Raw genomic sequence first — 18,059 nt, forward strand, 5'->3', positions numbered from 1 at the left:
TTTTTAAAGTAGAAAAAAAAAGAAGAAAAAAAAAAAACGGACGGAGAGAACCCTAGGACAAATGGTGAAAGCAAAGCTAAACAGACAAAATCTCACACAGAAGCATACACATACACACTCACAAAAAGAGGAAAAGGGAAAAAACCATAAATCTTGCTCTCAAAGTCCACCTCCTCAATTTGGGATGATTCCTTGTCTATTCAGGTATTCCACAGATGCAGGGTACATCAAGTTGATTGTGGAGCTTTAATCCGCTGCTCCTAAGGCTGTTGGGAGAGATTTCCCTTTGTCTTCTTTGTTCTCAGAGCTCCCAGGGCCTCAGCTTTGGATTTGGCTCCGCCTCTGCGTGTCGGTCGCAGGAGGGCGTCTGTTCTTCGCTCATACAGGACGGGGTTAAAGGAGCCGGTGATTCGGGGGCTGCGGCTCACTCAGGCTGGGAGGAAGGAGGGGCACGGAGTGCGGGGCGAGCCTGCTGCTGCAGAGGCTGGCGTGACGTTTCACCAGCCTGAGGCGCGGCCTGCATTCTCCCTGGTAAGTTGTCCCTGGACCAGGGGACCCTGGCAGTGGCGGGCTGCACAGGCTCCCCGGAAGGGAGGTGTGGAGAGTGACCTGTGCTTGCACGCAGGCTTCTTGGTGGCGGCAGCAGCATCCTTAGCGTCTCACGCCTGTCTCTGGGGTCGGCGCTGTTAGCTGCGGATTGCACCCGTCTTTGGAGCTCCTTAATCCCCTCTCCTCATGCACCAGGAAGCAAATAGGGAAGAAAAGGTCTCTTCCGTCTTCGCCAGGTCCAGACTTTTTCCAGGACTTCCTTCTGGCTAGCCATGGTGCACTAACCCCTTCATGCTGTGTTCACGCCACCAGTCCTCTTCCTGTGCTCCAACTGAAGCCCGTAGCCCGAGCCTCAGCTCCCAGCCCCGCCCGCCCCCGCCGGCGAACAGACAAGCCTCTTGGGCTGGTGAGTGCTGGTCGGCACTGATCCTCTGTGCGGAAATTTCTCCGCTTTGCCCTCTGCACCTCTGTTGCTGTGCTCTCCTCCACGGCTCCGAAGCTTCCCCCTTCCACCATTCGTAGTTTGCGCCCGCGAAGGGGCTTCTGGTGTGTGGAAACCTTTCCTCCTTCACGACTCCCTCCCACTGGTGCAGGTCCCGTCCCTATTCTTTTGTCTCTGTTTATTCTTTTTTCTTTTGCCCTGCCCAGGTACGTGGGGAGTTTCTTGCCTTTTGGGAGGTCTGAGTTCTTCTGCCAGCATTCAGTAGGTGTTCTGTAGGAGTTGATCCACGTGTAGATGTATTTCTGATGTATCTGTGGGGAGGAAGGTGATCTCCGCGTCTTACTCTTCCGGCATCTTCCCCCTCTCTCCCATCAGTGTCTTATAGTTTTCTGCATACAGGTCTTTTGTCTCCCTAGGTAGGTTTTTTCTGAGGTATTTTATTATTTTTGTTGCAGTGGTAAATGGGAGTGTGTCTTTAATTTCTCTTTCAGATTTTTCATCATTAGTGTATAGGAATGCAAGAGATTTCTGTGCATTAATTTTGTATCCTGCAACATTACCAAATTCATTGATTAGCTCTAGTATTTTTCTGGTGGCATCTTTAGGATTCTTTATGTATAGTATCATGTCATCTGCAAACAGTGACAGTTTTACTTCTTCTTTTCCAACTTGTATTCCTCTTTTTTCTTTTTCTTCTCTGATTGCCATGCCTAGGACGTCCAAAACTATGTTGAATAATAGTGGTGAGAGTGGGCATCCTTGTCTTGTTTTTGATCTTACAGGAAATGCTTTCAGTTTTTCGCCATTGAGTATGATGTTTTCTGTGGGTTTGTCATATATGACCTTGTTATGTTGAAATAGGTTCCCTCTATGCCCACTTTCTGGAGAGTTTTTATGTTAAATGGGTGGTGAATTTTGTCAAAATCTCTTCCTGCATCTATTGAGATGATTGTATGGTTTTTATTCTTCAGTTTGTTAATATGGTGTATCACATTGATTGATTTGCGTATATTGAATAATCCTTGCATCTCTAGGATGAATCCAACTTGATCATGGTGTATGATCCTTTTAATGTGTTGTTGGATTCTGTTTGCTTGTGTTTTGTTGGGGATTTTTGCATCCATATTCAGCAATGATATTCGTCTGTAATTTTCTTTTTTTGTAGTATCTTTGTCTGGTTTTGGTATTAGGGTGACGGTGACCTCATAGAATGAGTTTGGGAGTGTTCCTCTACAGTTTTTTGGAAGAGTTTGAGAAGGATGGGTGTTAGCTCTTTTTTAAATGTTTGATAGAATTCACCTGTGAAGCCATCTGGTCCTGGACTTTTGTTTGTTGGAAGATTTTTAATCACAGTTTCAATTTCATTACTTGTGATTGGTCTGTTCATATTTTCTGTTTCTTCCTGGTTCAGTCATGGAAGCTTATACCTTTCTACAAATTTGTCCATTTCTTCTAGGTTGTCCATTTTATTGGCATAGAGTTGCTTGTAGTAGTCTCTTAGGATGCTTTGTATTTCTGTGGTATCTGTTGTAACTTCTCCTTTTTCATTTCTAATTTTATTGAATTGAGTCATCTCTCTCTTTTCTTGATGAATCTGGCTAATGGTTTATCAATTTTGTTTATGTTCTCAAAGAACCAGCTTTTAGTTTTATTGATCTTTGTTATTGTTTTCTTTGTTTCTATTGCATTTATTTCTGCTCTGATCTTTATGATTTCTTTCCTTCTGCTACCTTTGGGTTTTGTTTGTTCTTCTTTCTCTAGTTCCTTTAGGTGTAAGGTTAGATTGTTTATTTGAGATTTTTCTTGTTTCTTGAGGTTGGCTTGTATAGCTATAACCTTCCCTCTTAGAACTGCTTTTGCTGCATTGCATAGGTTTTGGATCGTCGTGTTTTCATTGTCATTAGTCTCTAGGTATTTTGTGATTTCCTCTTTCATTTCTTCAGTGATTTCTTGGTTATTTAGTAACGTATTTTTTAGCCTCCATGTGTTTGTATATTTTATGTTTTTTTCCCTGTAATTGATATCTAATCTCATAGTGTTGTGGTCAGAAAAGATGCTTGATATTTTTTCAGTTTTCTTACATTTACTGAGACTTGATTTGTGACCCAAGATGTGATCTATCCTGGAGAATGTTCCGTGCACACTTGAGAAGAAAGTGTAATCTGCTGTTTTTGGATGTAATGTCCTATAAATATCAATTAAATCTATCGGTCTATTGTGTCATTTAAAGCTTGTGTTTCCTTGTTAATTTTCTGTTTTGATGATCTGTCCATTTGTGTAAGTGAGGTGTTAAAGTTCCCCACTATTATTGTGTTACTGACGATTTCCTTTTTTAGAGCTGTTAGCAGTGGCCTTATCTATTGAGGTGCTCCTATGTTGGGTGCATATATATTTATAATTGTTATATCTTCTTCTTGGATTGATCCCTTGATCATTACATAGTGTCCTTCCTTGTCTCTTGTAAGATTCTTTATTTTAAAGTCTATTTTATCTGATATGAGTATTGCTACTCTAGTTTTCTTATGATTTCCATTTGCATGGAATATCCTTTTCCATCCCCTCACTTTCAGTCTGTATGTGTCCCTAGGTCTGAAGTGTGTCCATTGTAACCTGCATTTATAGGGTTCTTGTTTTTGTGTCCATTCAGCAAGCCTGTGTCTTTTGGTTGGAGCATTTAATCCATTCACGTGTAAGGTAATTATCCATATGTATGTTCCTATGACCATTTTCTTAATTGTTTTGCGTTTGTTTTTGTAGGTCCTTTTCTTCTCTTGTGTTTCCCACTTAGAGAAGTTCCTTTAGCATTTGTTGTAGAGCTGGTTTGGTGGTGCTGAATTCTCTTAGCTTTTGTTTGTCTCTAAAGCTTTTGATTTCTCCATCGAATCTGAATGAGAACCTTGCTGGGTAGAGTAATCTTGGTTATAGTTTCTTCCCTTTCATCACTTTAAGTATATCATGCCACTCCTTTCTGGCTTGTAGAGTTTCTGCTCAGAAATCAGCTGTTAACCTTATGTGATTTCTCTTGTATGTTATTTGTCGTTTTTCCCTTGCTGCTTTCCATAATTTTTCTTTGTCTTTAATTTTTGCTAGTTTGATTACTATGTGTCTCGGCATGTTTCTCCTTGGGTTTAACCTGTATGGGACTCTCTGCACTTCCTTGACTTGGGTGACTATTTCCTTTCCCATGTTAGGTAAGTTTTTGACTATAATCTCTTCAAATATTTTCTCGGGTCCTTTCTCTCTGTCTTCTCCCTCTGGGAGCCCTATATTGTGAATGTTGTTTCACTTAATGTTGCCCCAGAAGTCTCTTAGGCTATCTTCATGTCTTTTCATTCTTTTTTCTTTGTTCTGTTCCACAGCAGTGAATTCCACCATTCTGTCTTCCAGGTCACTTATCCATTCTTCTGCCTCAGTTATTCTGCCATCGATTTCTCCTAGGGTATTTTTCATTTCGTTTATTGTATTGTTCATCTCTGTTTGTTTGTTCTTTAATTCTTCCAGATCTTTGTTAAACAATTCTTGCATCTTTTCGATCTTTGCCTCCATTCTTTTCCATAGTGCCTCATCTTCACTATCATTATTCTGAATTCTTTTTCTGGAAGATTGCCTATCTCCATTTCATTTAGTTGTTTTTCTAGGGTTTTATCTTGTTCCTTCATCTGGTACATAGCCCTCTGCCTCTTCATCTTGTCTATCTTTCTGTGAATGTGGTTTTTGTTCCAGAGGCTGCAGGATTGTAGTTCTTGCTTCTGCTGTCTGCCCTCTGGTGGATGAGGCTATCTAAGAGGCTTTTGGAAGTTTCCTGATGGGAGGGACTGGTGGTGGGTAGAGCTGTCTGTTGCTCTGGTGGGCAGAGCTCAGTAAAACTGTTATCTGCTTGTGTGCTGATGGGTGCGGCAGCGTTCCTTCCCTGTTGATTGTTTGGCCTGAGGCTACCCAGCACTGTAGCCTACCTGGGCTCTTTGTTGTGGCTAATGGTGGACTCTGGGAGGGCTCACGCCAAGGAGTATTTCCCAGAACTTCTGCTGCCAGTTTTCTTGTCCTTTGGTGAGCCACATCCACCCCCGCCTCTGCAGGAGACCCTCTAACACTAGCAGGTAGGTCTGGTGCAGTCTCCTATGGAGTCACTGCTCCTTCCTCTGGGTCCTGATGCGCTCACTACATTTTGTGTGCCCTGAGCGGAGTCTTTGTTTCCCCTAGTTGTGCCGAAATCCTGCAATCAAATCCCACTAGCCTTCAAAGTCTTATTCTCTAGGAATTCCTCCTCCCGTTGCCAGACTCCCAGGTTCAGAAGCATGACGTGTGGCTCAGAACCTTCACTCCAGTGGGTGGACTTCTGTGGTCTAAGTTTTCTCCAATTTGTGAGTCACCCGCCCAGCAGTTATGGGATTTGATTTTATTTTGAAAGTGCCCTTCCTACAATCTCATTGCGGCTTCTCCTTTGTCTTTCCATGTGGGGTGTCTTTTTTGGTGAGTTCCAGTGTCTTCCTGTCGATGATTGTTCAGCAGTTAGTTGTGATTCCGGTGTTCTCGAAAGAGGGAGTGAGAGCATCGACCTTCTCCCTATTTAATATGGCATGGCTTTATATCTGTCAGTTAATATAATTTATTGTTACTTTTTCTGTTCCCAGGTTACTTAGCACTGTGTGTACAAATACTAATAAGTTGGCTTATTAAATCTTTCCATTCTACAGCATGCTAGATATCCTGAATTACCTGTGTCCTCATTTGGACTTAATCCTTCTTTTAAATTAGGAATGTACACTGAGTTCTCATTCTTTTCATAATAAGGTTCTTTTCCCCTTCAGTTGATTCTCTTGTGTATGCATTAGCATGTCATACATTAACTTTTATTCTTTGCTTTGTAATTTCTTTAGCAGAGGTATATTTCTACTTTGTAATATCATCAGAGGATATATGGGAGTAGCTTGTACTGGCAAAAACAATAGTTAGAAAAATTATTTTTTATGAATACACATATTATTCTATGAATGGGAAACAGCAACATTCAGAAATAATTCATAGGGGTAGGTTCTAGAAACATTCCTTATAGTGCGGAGATTTTGAGGATACAATTTAGGGATGTTTTTATAAGAAGTTGTGATGAGCCAAGAAAGATCATGTGAGAATGGGCTTCATTCTCTGGTAGCTGAGTGATTCCTTTTACTTTCTTCCCTCATACCTGTGGTTTATGCAATCAGAACTCATCTCAATTTGTAACTAATTTAATTAAAACAATTAACACTAAGATATACATGATAAATAGGCTTAACTGTCCTAGGGTTATTTTTCACCCCAGCAAAGCTTGTTGAGTTAAAAAAAGTTGTTGAATATGTGATTTTGAAGGGTGTTGATAATTTTATTTGGTTTGAACTCCTGTTTTTTTGCTATTTAAGTCTTTGGTCATGAAGGGGTGTTCACACAAGGGAACCTGAAGAAAGTGGTTCTTTTAGTTTGTAGTGGTAATACTTTTGAGATGAGCAATATTGGTTATTTCTGTGGTTGCAAAGGTCCTTAGAGATGAAGTAGTTTCTATAACAGTTTGTTTTGATCAGCTTGTTTTTTCATAAAGGAAAAAGAGACATAGAAAACAAAGTGCTTTTAGTTAAGTATGTAGAAATCATGTGATCACTTTGAAGTGTATGTTTTAAGTTTTTTATAAAGTGTATTCTCAATGCCTTAATAATCCTTTTGTACATCGTTTAAAAAAAAAATCTACCTACACCTCTAGTTCAAGGCTTGTTAAGTAGTGAAATCCTTCTCCCTTATCCATATAGGACTTGAGTTATAGAGAAAAAGTCCTTCAAGAAAAGTTGTTTTATACCCTTGTCTTCTAATTGTATAGAGAAATGTGCATTTATTTGCTATACTTTTGATCGTTACTGATGTTGAAATCATCTATTCCATAAGATTTTATTTAGTGGTTCAACTAGTCTTCTTATATACTATATAATTCTTAGCCTTGGGTTGCCAAACAGATATCTTTTTGCTAGTAAAATGCTCTGATTAGTTATGGCAGTCATATATTAATATTTGAGTAAAAAAAAATCTGTTTCTGCCCTATTTATTTTCTTTGCAGTTAGGCACATAGCCATTTATTTTTGTGCCTAGAAATATTAAAACTGGGTTTGACAGATCAAACCATTGACAGATATGACTAAAGCTATTTATACAATTATAGTTTTCAGTACCAAAGTGTTTACTTTGATATTTTGCCAAGGGGATAGTGCCAACTTAAAAAATGCTAATTTATTCCAAGTTTTCACTTTTTTCTATGGATTTTGTATGTATCTTCTATCTTCGAGCTGCCTAAACCTTCCTTGAAACCATATCGTCCTATCACAACTCCAGCAGTACTAACTCTCAGAAATCTGCTTTCTTTTCTCAACCATTCACCTGTTCTCAATACCACCCCTAAGACTTCCATTCCGTTTACCCCACATAGCTGAATAACTGAGCCTCGTCCAAAGGGAGCCACCATGTGAGAGTAGTGATGGTGAATTCTCAACTTTCCCTTTGGAAGTATAGTTTTTTTCCATAACTTTAAATTCTGTTCATTGTGTTCAGGAGACCAAGCATTTCTCTTCCTTCCCCGGGTCCACTCACTGCCTCACCTGCTCTCCCAGTAAACATGTGCAGCAAGGGAAAATTCCATTACCTGAAAAAGCAACACTTGGGGAGTTAACTTTCTCTTATGAGCTTGGTTGCAGACTGTTTTCCTGCTGCAGATTCCCTGTCCCAGAGCTGCTCTGGGCCTGTGATGCAGTGGTCAGTGTTCTTGTCTGGGATCTGGTGACAGCTGAGGCCTTTGTGTGACTTCGTGCAAGTAACTCATATTTTCTCTACTTAGGTTTCCTCACTGATAGATGAGGTAGTTAAACTTCATATTCAAGGGCTGTTTGCTTCTAAATTTCGGCCCAATAAATTTTTGATACTCTTTATTGGCCTCTTAGAACCTCAGTAGTTAGAAAAGTCAGGAAGAAAAACAACCACAATTGTGCAAATAATCTCTAGTTTATAGCTCTCTCCCTGCCCCCACCTTTCACCCTATTTGAAGGTTGTGGTAGGCCTCAGTTTTCATTTCCTAATCATATGATTTATGTTCGCTTTATTTCTGTAGTTGAGATGATTTTTATTGGCTTCTTTCAGTGTCATAGAGAATGGTTATTTAATCATTCAGTCACTTCCTTTTATCCTCTGAAGGCTAGTGCTATAATAATCTAATGAACAAAAAAAAGGTAATTTATTTTAAACATACAACATGTAAAATTTAATAGCACTTGTACTAAATGAAAACCAGAAAAAATTAAAATGCTTAGTATTTTAAAAACGTTGTCATAAGATAGTTACCCAGGAAGCTCTGACAAAAATAGAATAAAAAATTATTATTCACATTTACTGATTTAAAATACTCAACTGTGGAAAGAGAAACTATAGTATTTATTACATTTTGTGCTTCTACTAGGTACTCACACGTTTAGAATTGTGAGAATTGTGCATATTCTAGAATTGTGCATATTCTAGAATTGTTTGCAGTGGTTAAATAATGTACTGTAAAATTTATGTGGAATCCTATTCCTAGAAAAAGGTCACATTTTTAATCAATCTGATTAGAAAATAATGGAAAATGAACTAGAGTAAGATGTATAACCATGTACCATGGAACTGTGATATTTAATGGAAAATTTAGTATGAAAGAAAAGATTTTGAAAGGAGATTCTTTATATAATTTTGCTGCTATTTTTGAAACTTTGAAAATAGGAAAAGAATAAAGAGAAAATGTAATTAAAAAAGACTTTTTCAGTTCATAGCTCTCGGCAACAAAGAGTTTTGCCATCTTTGACTTCTTTCTGACATAAAACCCTCATGAAATGCGGCATATGCTGTGTTAGTGATCAGAACCATTCTTGAACAGGATTAATCTTCTCTCGGAAGAATGTAGCCTTACTCAACATCTCTAGGAAGTAAGGTTAAACACGGACTTCTAATGGCAGAAAAGCTAGATCACAAGTACAGATGGCACTAATAATCTGACTTTATGACTCATACTTGAGGAGAGCTAGTCTTTTAGTGAAAATGTGTTGGTACTGGGTTTAGAATAGGAGCTCCACCAGTGGATGGGATGAATCTAAAATGTGCTCGCCTCTGGGCTCCTGAGCTGTGGTCAGGCACTCTGTTTCTTATCCCTTTTTTCTCTGTCACTGCTGAGGTAGGGGATGGTTTCAGGAAGGTAAAGATCATTTCACTTCATTCTCACAAGTCCTTAGAGGGCCAGTGTCTCCAGGTGAGGGATGTAAGCCACAGTGGACTGTGTCTGGTACTCTGTGGGGCCAGGATGGCAGAACGTGGCATTGAGATTCCAAGCCTGAGTTCCCTGCAGGACCCTGCATTCTCCTGGCTAGTATTCCACAGAGATACTGTCAGCATGGGAAACTGAAACAGGATTTTGTGAAAAAATTTCATTCCCGCTAAACAGCCTCCTTTATTCTTATTCCTCTTTAATGCATCCCTGTTGTTGTCAACATGTATTTTCTGCTTTATCAGTGACATTTGCATAAACATTTTCACTGGTTTTACTCTGATTTGAGGCAGTCCATTATCTGGCTGTGTTTTTTCCCCAGCAGTACTTTTCATTATTTCTCAGTATGAAAGATTTTAACCAAATCAGTCTGTTTGGATAATAAACTGATTATCTGGTTTCATATCTACATAAGCATATTTCTACCTTTTTTTTTTTTTTTTTGAATCTTGTTTTCTGTCTTAGAAAACTCTGCTTCTTCCCCCCTTTACCCTATTTCCATTCCATCTTTCCCCAGCCATCCTTTGACTATATGGAGCAGATAAGAGAGGAGAAAGCCATGATTTCATTGCATTATGGGTATGCTGATACATTAAACTCAATAAGAGTCTAATTTGTCGTTTTTATAAAAAAGCCGAATTGGTTAAAATTGCTTCAGTTTCTGATTTGCAGGTTAAAGTGGTCAAGATTGCTAGATAAACTTTTTTCTTTTTTTTAATGTGACACCTAACATATTTTACAACTAGTGGAAAGAATATTAGAGTCAAAGTGTAGTGACCCTTATTCTTTTATCAGATCTGTTGCTTTTAAAGCTACTTACCTTAAGCATTATCTTTCTCATCATGATTATGATGATGATGATAGTAGTCACAGAAATAGTATTACTCTTATGAGAATTATATAAGCAAGTGCAACAGAAAGTGTTCAGTGCAATGCCTAGTAGATGTTCAGTCAATATTATTTAAAATTTAAGGTTATTCGTTTCTTTGACTTTTTTCTTTATGTAGACCAGAAAATGTTTCAGAATGTGGCAGGTTACTGCTGTTGAGAAATAAACTGATTTTTAAAAACTTAGAATCAGCCTTTTTCTTGAGGATAAAGATAGGAAAATAAAATGTATACATTTTCTAACGAGTAAAGGATTGCCATTTGGTCAGGTTGAGGAAAGGAAGTTCACTAATAAAATTTTTACTCACCTTCATCTAAAAATTTTAACCAGTATAACAAGACAAGGAAAAGATTTCAATACTAGGAATAAGGAGACAAATGTGTCATTATTTGCTGATACCTGGAGAACCTGTGACAGTCAGTAGAATAATTATTAGGACTGATACCTGTATCACTGTTTCAGGTTTCTCTTCTGTACATTCAGCTGCCTCTTGTACATGACTATGTGGAGATAAAAGAGCTCCTCAAACTACACATGTTTAAAACTGGACTAGGTCAAAACTGTTCCTCATTTGTTGCTGAATTAAATAAACAGCACCATCATCATCTGCCTGGTTACTTAAATCCTTCTTTCTCCTTTAGTCTGCAGGTACGTACATACCTACAGACATTTACTGAGCTTCTGTTATGTTCCAGGCTTGATGCTCAGCATACAACGGTGAACAAAGTTCCTGCCTCTAGCAACTTGCTTTCTAATGGGAGAAGAGAGACAGTATCAGATTTATGATATGTGAGGAGTAAGTGCTTTGGAGGAGAAAAAAGGCAGAGTGATGTTGATAGAAAATACTGGGCGGGGGTTGGGGTGCTATTCTGTATAAGGAAGTGAGAGAAGTAAACCTTTTCTGTTAAGGTTTAACAGGAGTCTTTTGCTGCGTTGTGGTGAAGAGACTGCAGTTGGTTAAACTTGGAAATGGGGAGACTAGTTAGAAAGCAATTGTGATCCAGGTGAGAAAGGATGGTAGCCACAAGCAGGGGAGTATAGTAGCCCCTGCTTATTTTAGTGAATATTAAATTTTAAATTTAACACTAAATTTTAGTGAATATTTTAGAGTTAGAATTGATGGGGTTCACTGATGGACTAAATGTAGTTTTGGGTTAATGGAAAGAGGATGACTTCAAGCTTTGTGACTTGAGCAATTGCAATAAGAGCATTCCCATTTCTAAGATGAGGAAAATTCCAGGAAGAGCAGCATGGAGGTGTGTGAATGTGGGTTTTGGACACGTGAAGTTGAAGGTGCCCATTAGACATCCAAGTAGAGGTGTGAGACTAGGCAGTTGGATAGTCAAGTTGGAACTCAAGAGATGGGTCTGGACTGGATTCTGCTTTGAGGGCTCATCTATTCTCTCCATCCTGGTGGTCTGGGTGAGGTCCCATTTTTTTCTCATTTGGATTACTACAACTCCCTTCTGTCTTGCCCTTCTACAATTATTTTTGCCACTCTTTCAATACACCTTCAGTAAGCTGAGTTTTTTCTATAATTCAGTTCTTTTGATGTCTCTCTCATGCTTAAGCCTTCACCGGCTCCATGTTGCTCGGAGGATAAAAGCCAGAATTCTTATCATGGCTTAAAAGGTCTTGCATGATCTGATGTCTGATTAATTTCTGGTGTCATTTATTTACACCCAATATTCTTTGTTCTTCTTCTTTAATTAATTAATTAATTTATTTATTTTTGGCTGCGTTGGGTCTTCGTTGCGCGCACGGGCTTTCTCTAGTTGCGGTGAACTGGTGCTACTCTTTGTTGTGGCGTGCGGGCTTCTCATTGCGGTGGCTTCTCTTATTGTGGAGCATGGGCTATAGGCACGTGGGCTTCAGTAGTTGTGGCACGCAGGCTCAGTAGTTGTGGCTTGCGGTTTCTAGAGCACAGGCTCAGTAGCTGTGGCGCATGCACTTAGTTGCTCCGTGGCATGTGGGATCTTCCTGGACCAGGGATCAAAGCCGTGTCCCCTGCATTTGTAGGCAGATTCTTAACCACTGCGCTGCCAAGGAAGTTCAGCTCTTATTATTCTTTTTTTTTTTTTTTTTTTTTTTTTTTTGTGGTACGCGGGCCTCTCACTGTTGTGGCCTCTCCCGTTCACAGGCTCCGGATGCGCAGGCTCAGCGGCCATGGCTCATGGGCCCAGCCGCTCCGCGGCATGTGGGGTCTTCCCGGACTGGGGCATGAACCCGTGTCCCCTGCATCGGCAGGCGGACTCTCAACCACTGCGCCCCCCAGGGAAGACCCCAGCTCTTATTATTCTTAATTCTTTCTGTGCCCTTCAAGTTCTTGCAGAACCTGAAACACTATCTTTCCGTTATCTGTCTGTGTCCTTCCTTCCCGCACCCTAAAACTTTCTCACCTGACTAACTTCTTTTCGCTTTCTAGCTGTTGCTTAGATATCATTCATTCCATGAAGACTGTCTCTGGCAAGTATAGGTTAATTTTCTTTAATATCCTGTGGTTCTTACCCAAACACTGAAGATATATCTATGTACTGTAATTGCCATTTACTTTGCAGTCCTCTCTATTGGTCCTTAAATTCTTTGAGGTCAAGACATCTCCATTTTGTCTAGCATGGTCTTTTTTAGTTGGTGCTTAATAAATACTTCTTACTTGAATGAAAGAATAAATAAGTAAAGTGAATGATTATAAAACATATATGTAAAATTCAACAGTTTCTGTATTCCAGCAGTAACTAGTTGCAAAGTATAGTGGGGAAATGTAGAATTAATCAGTACCCCCAGGAGTATAATAGGAGTGTAATAGACATACTTAGGATACCTAACACTAACAATAAATGTACAGGATGCCTACGCAGAGTACTGTGTTAAGTTAAAAAGTTATAGACACATGTCATGTTCATGATTAGGAAGTTTAGAAATTGTCAACGTATCAAATTTGCCTGAATCTGTTTACAAATGCCTTGCAATTCAAATACAATTCAAGTGGATTTTATTTTTGGAACTTCGGAATTACTCTAAGGTTCCTGTGGAAAAATAAATGAGAAAAGTGAAGCAAGTTTAGAAAAGGAAGAAAAGTAATTTGAACAGCCAATTATATAGTAAGATATATCATAAATCCTATAGTGCTTAAGACAGAATGATAATAGCACAAGAGTAGTACATGGAACAGTGGAGCAGAATTAGAAGTCCAGGAAAACACATAGACTAAAAGTGTAATATAAAATCAGTTGAGAAAGATGGTTGATTATTCATAAAATCATAGAGATAATTAGTTAATAAACATTTTGAAAAGTATAAAATTTGATCCCTATTTCACACTGTGTACCTAAACATGTAATTATAATGCTTTTCTGATATACAAAGAATTTAATTATAATGTGCTATCTTGTATGTGAAGATTGTTTTCGAAGTTATTCTTCCTCAACATTTGTGATTTATTTGTACGTATCTAACTAAACAGTTTGATCCGTGTTCTTTGTTATCAAGATCCTAATTTTGTAAAGATGACTTACGTTCATCAGAAGTGCTGTCAACGTATGCAAAAGAGACGAGAGGAAAGATGACAGGATCGCTTTATAGGTTACAGCTGTTAACCTTGACTCTCACGTGCTGTGCTATAATCACAGTTCATATATTGTTGTTTAGCATGATGTATTTATTCTCTTACTTATTTTTTAGCAAAGACAGAGAGGTTAAGTGCATTTGCTGAGTTTTAAAAGCTCAGATACAGTAGGTTGATTATCAAAATTTGAATATTTTTCTAAGATTTGGAAAACGAATTGTAAACATTCTACTCTTCAAGTTTTACATGAGCTGTCTTTTTAAATGAACAAGGTATATCAAACGTAAAACAGCTAGGTGTTTGTCTTTGTTTAGCGGTCTTAGAGCTAACTCCTTAACCTATCCTAAGTGTAATACATTTACTTTTATAATTGTGTACTGTACATTGTTCAAAGGAGCTAACTGTACTTATTCTTCACCTGATAGCATTGGTTTCCATAGTGCACATCAGCTTTGTTTTTGTTTTTGCTGTTTAGACCTCTAAATATTTACTCTTAGTAGTTTTTCTAGGGAAAGAGCCGCCACTCCCTATCTGAAATAGTTTAGGTCTTGGGATATCTATTATTCTATTATTTTTATAACTGATTTAAATGATTTATATCTTTTTTTAGATTCTTTTATTACAAAGTTCATATCCTGTCTTTTGGCAATTGAGTGCCTACCACCCTTAACATGGATCTGTCCTTGATTTTACAGAGAGAAGAGAAGAAGATTTTGAAGAGAAGAAAGCTATTAAGAGAAGAATTAAAGAACTTAAATTTCTAGATTCTAAAGTTGCCCAGAACCTTTGTAAGTATCAGATTTCAATACAATTAAATTAGTGAAACACACCACTGAACACACTGGTTCGTTTAAATTATTTCATTATCTTTTTGACTTGCTTTTCATTTTATGTTAATTTTATTATTATTTATAATAAATTCAAAGATAATTTTCCTTTTCTTTAGGTAAATTATGAGTTAAATTCTTCAAAAGATTAATGCATATTAGAAGATAAAACTAAGAAAGGGAAATATATTTCCCGTAACTGAAAAGAGACCTACCCTTTAAAGTCTTTCTTTTAAGTATAACAGTAAAGAATTATGGAATTTAGGTGATGACATAATATTTTGAAAAATATTGGTGGTGGATTATTTCTTGTATACCGCTGAATCTCTATTATTTGTGATACTTGATCACACACAAAGGAGGTTGGAATGTTAATGGAAATAAGGATGATGATTAAAATGAATTCTGTTATCCCAACTGAGCAGTTCAAAGCCTTTCCTCAAAAGTACTGACTGGAAATATTTTAGATTTAATTATTGTTACAGGAGCTAAATTCTTAGTATTGAATTGTTTTCCTGACTGAATTATTGTGGGAGAAGAGGGCAAATAGTTTTGCTTTTGACTGATTTCTAACTGCATCTTAAATGCATCAAAGATAGTTCTATTTGGAACTGAGATAGTATGATCTGGATATATTACTTTTCTGATGCTATAAGAGGGATAAAATGTGGAGAATCTAGAGGCATGAAGAGCTAACATGGCTTTTAGTCTGCTTTTCAATTATTACATTCCTCAAGTGAGCTTTTTGCAAGTATTGGGACAAAACAATTCTTGATGAGAGGATAAAGATCCATGCTATTGATTAAAGAGGGAGTTAAGTTAGTGTACAGAGAAGGCAGAGTTGACATTCCTTTTGTGAAATGTTTGGAACCCTCTTGTTTTGCAACTCATTATGGCAGAGGGCCATCTCTTGTCTGCAGTGTAAGCCTGACAGAATCCCCACGGGCAGTGTGCAGACATTAGTGCTATTGGCCAATACACAATTTTCTATTTCTGGGCACATACCTGCCCCTTTCAAGTTAGGTGGTACCATGTGACCTGCTTGGGCCAATGAAAATATCAATGGGGATGAGGTAACTTATGTGTGGAAGCGTTAATTGCTGATGGGAGCAATGCTCTCTGCTCCGCACCCAGAGTGGTGTTCATCATCCTGATATGAGGATGATAAGTAAAAGAGCCTGTCTTCCTGGTGTGTGATGGACATGTAGTCTGAATTAGAAATATGTTTTGCAGGGGAGGTTAGACCAGTGAAATTTTGGGGTTTGTTATGTGATACAGATATTTCAGGGCATTTCCCTCTTAAAGGAACATTGTCTCTGTTAAAAGCATTAGTAACTTAGATAATGTCAAAAAGTTCTATACTCTGTGATTTGAAAGTTGATTTTTGTCTTGAAAAATGTTTATGACCTGCGTTACAAATTGTCTTGTTAGGTAGGTGTCCTAAAGAAATATCATTTTGAGTATAATTCTTTTTAGATGGGTTAGCCATGATAAGATAGCCTAAATAGCCATCTCAAAGTTGAATACTTGACTTGTTGAATAGGGTTCTACTTACATATTACACACATGTGCTAAATGGGATTTCAAATTTAATTGTAATAGCTGGTGTGCTAGTTCTGTATTTAGCTCTTTAACCTTTACTACAGTCTCATCATGTAGGTAGTAGTATTGACATTGTAAGTAGGGTATCTGGTGGGTGTAGCAGTTCAGTGACTTGAAAAAGATTGCTGATTTTGAAAATGGCCAGTAGGTATAGGGCATATTTATTCCTGTTTAGAGATAACAAAATTATATTATCATAAAGAAGGATATTGTTGTCTGGGTTGCTGTATCTAGGGCATATGTATTCATTCATTTAATTGTTATACATGTTTTAATGTATAAGATCAAAAGGTCAGAATTCATACCAGGTCATCATATTATGAGGTAATCCATCTCAGATTATTCTTACCCTCTCTGATTGTAGCAAGTGTTATGATTTAAGCTTTAAGAAGCTTTAGCAGCCTATAATCTTTACTGTAATTATAGTCTGATTCACAGCTGGTTTTTGTCTAGGAAATTCAGAGTCTTCTGAGATACTGAATTCTGAGAAGAGTCTTGTGATGGTGACAAGACTCTATCATATCACTTAGAAATCTAAGATACTTTCTCTTAGATTTCCCTTAACTGAAATATTTCACAGAGTTTTGCAGAAAGGATCTAAAATCCACAGATTTATTTACCTATTTATTTAAAGGTGGGTTGGGGTCCCTATATTTTGAGTTTGTAAAGGTTTTGGCAGACTCTGGGCTCAGTTTAAAAGATAGAATTCTAGCCATTCTAGGATCAAGAGATGGCTCAGGAGTTTTACAAGGTTCATATGCTTTACCAGATTTTTTGGAGTGGGTAGTAGAGCTATAAAGGGAGGAACCCTGAAACCTAGGACTTAATGTAAAGGTTTACATATTTGTAAGTTCCCTTGCAAAAAACATGTGTGCCTGGTTCCAAAATCTGCACACTTTACACTCCTTCACTGCATTCAAAGCTTCCCACTGGGGTCAATATAATCACATTTTGAAGGATAAAATGCATGCTAGTACAAAGATTCAGTTTAATGGATATTTTTTAAGCTTTAAATGAGTATCTCATTATTCTCAATAACTTAAAAATTTTTTTAAAGGTCTATGCTTATTTTCTGATTTGTGTTATGCATTAGGCCATTTTCAACTCTTCTGTAGTTTATTTGCCCTTAGTTATAGCAAATGTTTTCCCCAAAACTTATTCATAAACTATAAAAAAAACATAGTTCAATCTTTATAAATATATCTGTTTAATATATATGTTAATTATGGAATAATACCTGAAAGTAGTGGATGAATTACAAATATAGAAGAAAGTTAAGGAATAAGTTACGTCTGTCTGCAAAGTAGATTTTTCTATTCACATTTAATTTTTTCTTTCATGTATAATTGTATGTTGTTAAACATGTATTATTAATTGTACATTATGTTATTTATGTTTATATAGTTACGTAATTGTATAAGTGAGATCATATAGTTGTTTTATTTGCAAAGTTAGGGGGTCCCCAAGACTACCTTCACTTCTGACACCAGTTGCAAATTTGGGGGTCCCCAAGACCACTCTTAAGTTTGATAATTTGTTAGAAGGACTCACAGAATTGACTGAAAGCTGTTTTACTCATGGTTATAGTTTATTAGAGCAAAATGGTACAGATTAAAATTGGCAAAGGGAAGAGGCATGTGGGGCAGAGTCCAGGAGAGTTGTAAGCATAAAGTTTGTAGCTGTCCTCTCCCAGTGGAGCCATGGACAGTAGTAGCTTCTCCCAGCAATGATGTGTGACAGTTCTCACAGATTATTGCCAATAGAGATGCTCACCCTAGCCTTGGTGTTCAGAGTTTTTACTGGGTCTTGATTATAGCTGAACCCCCATATGATGGCCTTAGTTCCCAGCCCCTCCACAGTTCAGGCTAATATTGTGTGACCCAAAG

At 37.7% G+C, this 18,059-nt stretch overlaps 1 protein-coding gene across 4 annotated transcripts in view; it reads left to right on the forward strand.

The window, feature by feature from the left end:
• DIAPH3 (diaphanous related formin 3) overlaps positions 1 to 18,059 on the forward strand; it is a gene marked incomplete at both ends in the record, with an annotated part of 549,577 nt that overhangs the window by 242,949 nt on the left and 288,569 nt on the right. For all 4 annotated transcript variants that reach the window (XM_082675745.1, XM_082675746.1, XM_082675747.1 and 1 more), the window contains one exon: positions 14,440 to 14,532. In XM_082675745.1, the coding sequence (XP_082531871.1) occupies positions 14,440 to 14,532 (93 nt within the window). The remainder of the gene's footprint in view (positions 1 to 14,439; positions 14,533 to 18,059) is intronic.

Source organism: Grampus griseus (assembly GCF_964374135.1).
Source record: "Grampus griseus genome assembly, chromosome: 18".
In the NCBI taxonomy this organism is placed as follows: domain Eukaryota; kingdom Metazoa; phylum Chordata; class Mammalia; order Artiodactyla; family Delphinidae; genus Grampus; species Grampus griseus.